The sequence below is a fragment of the Poecilia reticulata genome, unplaced genomic scaffold (genome assembly GCF_000633615.1).
Source record: "Poecilia reticulata strain Guanapo unplaced genomic scaffold, Guppy_female_1.0+MT scaffold_249, whole genome shotgun sequence".
NCBI classification, from domain to species: domain Eukaryota; kingdom Metazoa; phylum Chordata; class Actinopteri; order Cyprinodontiformes; family Poeciliidae; genus Poecilia; species Poecilia reticulata.
In genome coordinates this window covers 80,202-85,273 of record NW_007615034.1, presented here as the reverse complement: position 1 = coordinate 85,273, position 5,072 = coordinate 80,202, and the positions used below count along the sequence as shown (strand labels likewise).

Below are 5,072 nucleotides of genomic sequence, written 5' to 3'. Positions count from 1 at the left end.
CCACAGAACCTAGAACCCCATCGTGATCCAGTTGTTCTAATCCTGCATGTTTTTGCCCATTGGGTCGGTTCTGACCCGGTTCTGTGTGTACAGGAGTTCATCTCTCAGTCGGCGGTCCGGACCAAGTTCGAGCAGCACACGGTTCGGGCGTGGCAGATCACCGAGGACATCAAGGCCGTCATGGACGCCATCAACATCGCGTCGGCCGACAGGAAGTGAGATCAGTCATGTGACCCGCTGGGCGCTCAGTGGGAGCCCCTCTGACCTCTGACCTCTGGCAGGATCTGTTGTCTGGAGGAGCGGGAGGAGCAGCGGGACCGGCTGGACTTCGTCCGGGGTCAGATGAGCCGACTGAGCGACAGCGTGAAGAACCGGATCAGAACCCTGACGGACGACGTCACAGCCAAGGTTCCCCCCGACCCGGCAGAACCTGGGTTCTGGTTCCGGTTCGTGCCGCCGTTGCACCCGTCTCTGTGTGGTTTCCATGGTAACCAGTGCCTGTCTGCGCCCCAGGTGGCCTCGGCGCTGCTGGACCAGATCCATTCCCTGCCGGTTCTGGTGGAGGAGTTCCGGGCCGACTTCAGCCCGACCCCGGAGAACCTGGAGCTCTACAAAAGTGTGAGTTCTGGAGCCCACAGGTTCTGATGAGGTTCTGGGGTCCTGGGCCGAGCCGGACCGGGTCCAGGCGGTTTGAAGGGGAGCCGCCCGTCAGACCCAATCGGACCTCGGTGGTTCTGCTGGTGGGAAAAGCCAGAGCCCACCAGGCCAGCAGGGGGCGCCCTGGTGCTCACTGACCTGCTGCAGACCCAGAACCTCCATGACCCGGTTCTGTCCCGGTTCTGCAGAAGCTGGTGCAGCATCTGGAGCAGCGTCTCTCGGGCGGTCTGGCCCATCGTTGCCATGGCGACGTCCTCAGGGACATCCGGGACGCCCAGAGACTCATGACCGGTACCGAGCCGTCCTGGTTCTGGTTCTGACCCGGGAGCGGCCGTCCGTCTGACCGTGTCCTGTCCGTCCCCAGACAGCGTGCGTCCCCTGGTGTCGCCGTCCGTCCAGCAGCAGCTCTGCGCTCCGTCCTCGGCCTTCGAGATGACCTTTGACCTCAGCCTGGCCGCCCTCTGCGGCGACTTCAGGGAGGACATCGACTTCCGGTTCTCCCTGGGCTGGACCGCCCTGGTGACCCGCTTCGTCGGCACCGCAGGCGCCCGCCGGGCGCTGGCCGTCCCCGAGGTGAGCGCCGCCCGGCGGGCGGGACGTCCTGCGGGACGGGCCGCTGAGACGCCGCTCTGTCTGCAGGACGGACCGTCCCTCAAGGACCGGCTGGTGGTTTCTATGGCAACGAGCCTGGTGTCGGTGTCCTCCAGGGCGTCCATGGCGGTGCTGCTGATCGGGGGCGTGGTGAGTCCAAACCGGACAGGTCCAGAACTGTCCACTTCGTCTCCTGGTTCTGCCGGTGAGACAGAGAGACACAGCTGGACATGTCCTGTGTCCAGGTGTGTGTGTGTGTGTGTCCTAGCTGCGCTGTGTGTCCAGGTGTGTGTGTGTNGTGTGTGTGTGTGTGTGTGTGTCCTAGCTGCGCTGTGTGTCCAGGTGTGTGTGTGTGTGTGTGTGTCCTAGCTGCGGTGAGTGTCCAGGTGTGTGTGTGTGTGTGTGTCCTAGCTGTGGTGTGTGTGTCCAGGTGTGTGTGTGTCCTAGCTGCGGCGTGTGTCCAGGTGTGTGTGTGTGTGTGTGTGTCCTAGCTGCGGTGTGTGTCCAGGTGTGTGTGTGTCCTAGCTGCGGTGTGTGTCCAGGTGTGTGTGTCCTAGCTGCGGTGTGTGTCCAGGTGTGGCGCTCGGTGGGCTGGCGGGTGGTCGCCCTGTCCGTCTCCCTCTACGGTTTGCTCTACCTGTATGAGAGACTCACCTGGACGGCCTCCAGCCAGGAACGCGCTCTGAAGCAGCAGTTCACAGAGTTCGCCGCTTTCCGCCTCCGCGCCGTCGTCCCCGTCACCAGCTCCGCCTGCAGCCAGCAGGTGTTCAAGTAAGCCCCGCCCCTACGGAACCCACCGGCGGTTCTGCTGGCGGTTCTGATGGCGGCCATGTTTTCTCTCTGTGAGGGAGCTGAGCTCCACCTTCAGCCGCCTGACCCAGAGAGTGGACCTGAGCGAGGCGGAGCTGGACGGACGGATCCGGCAGCTCACCTGCAGGATCCAGAGGCTGGAGGCGACCCAGAGGAAGTCCAAGGCCTTCAGGTGAGGGGCGTTCGCTCTACCTGGACAGGTGTTTCATCTTTATGAGGAAAAGAACTTCTTAGATTGGAGCGAGGTTTTCACATCCTTTATTTTATTTATTTTGTGAACTGTTTGAGGATAAATGTGGTTTAGTTTCATCGTTTAAACAATAAAACATTCAAATCATCGTGTCTGAAGCTTAAATAACTGGATGCCATCAGGTCTCAGTGGATTCAGGTGAGTTTTGTCACTTTGTAGTTTGATAATAAAGTTTGTGTGGCTGCTGCATTTTTCACTGCAGGTCAGATTGTGTGTATATTTACACAAACTGACGCAAAGTTCATTTTTATACATAAAATATGGCGCCACACATTTTTTATGCACATGCAGCTTTAGACATGAAGCTGCTGGTCCATGACTTACAGTTCAGGATGAGAGAATCCAGAAGAGACAGCAGAGGTCAAAGGTCAGGAGCAGGGCAGACAGCGGAGGGCAGGAAGTGAAAACCAAACCACACAGATGTGGTCGATCGTATGTTTGCTTTCTCAGGTGTACGGTTTTCAAAATGGCTGCCATGGTTGTCATGGAGAATAAATGCTTGCAGTAAAACCATCTGCTGTTGTTGCCATTGTTGGCCACAGCTAATCGCTAACCGCTAACTCACTAAACAAGAATGTTAGCTCTGCTAACTCTGAACCGCTAAACACGTGAAAAATGAAATCAAGCTAGCGCTAACCATTAGCTCGGCCGTTTCTCATCTTCATGTCCTTCCTGCTGGCCTGAGACTCGCTAACTGCAACGTTCTCCGTTTCACAGCTTAGCATCACATGAACAGGAAGTGGAAAACATGATGTCACATAAAGTTCAAACGCTTTACAGTAATAACTGGTTTGAAAGGCTCAAAAACGACGGCCATCTTGAAAAATGTCCGTCTTCCTGAAACTCCGGTGGCAACAAATGATTCTGATATGATCGCAGACCAACTGCCAGAACTGGACTTGGATCCGAAAGGTTCTGATTGGACCAAACCTGATTAGAACCTGCTCTGGTTCTGCTTCCAGGAACCGGGCCACGGAGCTGGAGACCCAGCTGGAGGCCTTCTCTGCTCGCTACCTGCAGGCTGCGGACTGAAGCAGCGGCGGTTTGGATCCACCTGCTCCGACCAGAACCAGAACCGGACCGGAGGAGGGTGGTTCTGCCTGTGCTGGTGTTGGCCAGCAGAGGGCAGACTGAGGCGGTATCAGGGTTTGGTTCTGATCTCGATCGGGTTCATCTGCTTCTGATCCGTGACCTTCCAGCTGTTTGAGGTGAAGCTCCGCCTCCACCAGATGTTCTTGTGACCTCTGACCTCTGCAGCTTGCAGTCTGCAATGAGGTTCTGGGTGTGAATCCGGTGGGCGGATCTACTGGGGTGGCAGCTGCCACCTCCACTGACTATGAATTCAATAAATAGTTATGGCAAATCGGACGTTAAGCGCATGGATCTCTTTTTTCCGAGAACATTGAATGCAACATGTAACCTGACACCTAATGCTGAGTAGCAGGAAGTGGAGAGGAACTGAACCCGAGGCAGCAGCATTGATACATATGGAAATGACTGGACTGGACTTTACGTGAAACATGCGCCATTGACGTCCATTGAGTCAGGAATATCGGTGGTCAGGAAAATACTAGAATCACGCACAGAATCTGAAAAAAGGACGAAATGTTTATGGCTAATTCAACCCCATGACAGCCAAAGATAACAAGGTTCAAAGGTTCACAGGTGAGGAGAAAGTGAAATAGTGAAAAGTGAGCAGTGGGTCAGTCATGCTAGCCCAACTGTTAGCACTAAAACCGGCTGTTTGAATCAGCTGATCACCCGCCGCTGCGTTCAGGCCAAATGTTTTAATCATCACCATCTAGACATCAAGCCTGACGGCATAAAGTAAGACTGGATGTTGTTTTGCTACTTTTCTGTTTGATTTCGGTGTCGATTCCCCTGGTAGGACTGAACGCATCTCTGCTCTATCCGTCTGTCGGTTGCCATGGCAACGGGTTGGGTGACGCCGACACACGGAGCGAGAAACAGCAGGATAGACGAGGTTTGGTCTAGTTTGGTTCTTCACCCGTTTATCGGCTTTATTGCACCTTTACTGCGGCTAAACGTTGAACCAGCAGTGAAAACTGAGCGGATGTTCATAAAACATGGCGACATTTATGACAGTCAGGCTCAAATACAACCATCGACCAGATGAGGGAAATTTGCCCTTCTTGCATGTTGACATAATTAAATGGAAACAAGAGAATTTAGGTATCAAACATCAGTTTTCTCAGCTTAATTAAATGTATTTAGACATATCTGATAATGATCCTACTTTTAACCCAGAAAAGGATTTAGATCATCACTCTGTAGCTTATTTGATCACAAACTGTAGTTTCACTATTTAGAAATGGAATTAGATACTTAGCCACCCTGAACAGCAGAACTTAGTTTAGAACATTAGATCCGTTTCTTTCCTGTTTTTTCAGTGTTTGTCATTTTGTTTGTATTTCCTTTTAACTCATTAAAGCTCTTTAACTGCCTTGTTGCTGGAAACGAGCTGCATAAATAAAATGACCTCACTGACATGTTAGTGACAGATTTCATTGGAACTGAAAGGTTTTCTGGACTCCAAGCATCACATAGCGACTAATAGATGCTGTCCAGTCCAGGAACATATCAATGAGCTGCAGGATGAAAGACGTAAAAATATATGAATTAAGAAATTATATTTAATCCTCAGTGCTGCATGAACCGTCGCTAGGTGTGGTGAGGCCGTTGCTATGTCTGGGGAGGCCGTCGCTAGGTGTGGTGAGGCCGTCGCTAGGTGTGGTGAGGCCGT

At 53.2% G+C, this 5,072-nt stretch overlaps 1 protein-coding gene across 3 annotated transcripts in view; it reads left to right on the top strand.

The window, feature by feature from the left end:
* The window catches only part of mfn1a (mitofusin 1a), a 10,452-nt gene extending 6,776 nt beyond the window's left edge, over positions 1-3,676 (top strand). The window contains exons 6-14 of one of the 3 annotated variants that reach the window (XM_008402647.2): positions 94-215; positions 282-446; positions 514-618; positions 846-948; positions 1,022-1,230; positions 1,297-1,398; positions 1,823-2,019; positions 2,096-2,230; positions 3,271-3,676. In XM_008402647.2, the coding sequence (XP_008400869.1) occupies positions 94-215; positions 282-446; positions 514-618; positions 846-948; positions 1,022-1,230; positions 1,297-1,398; positions 1,823-2,019; positions 2,096-2,230; positions 3,271-3,340 (1,208 nt within the window). In that variant the 3' untranslated portion in view covers positions 3,341-3,676. Of the gene's footprint in view, positions 1-93; positions 216-281; positions 447-513; positions 619-845; positions 949-1,021; positions 1,231-1,296; positions 1,494-1,790; positions 2,231-3,270 lie in introns of those variants that run through there. The other 2 variants (XM_008402648.2, XM_008402649.2) reach the window with 2 other exon arrangements.
* Positions 3,677-5,072: the final 1,396 nt, after the last annotated feature.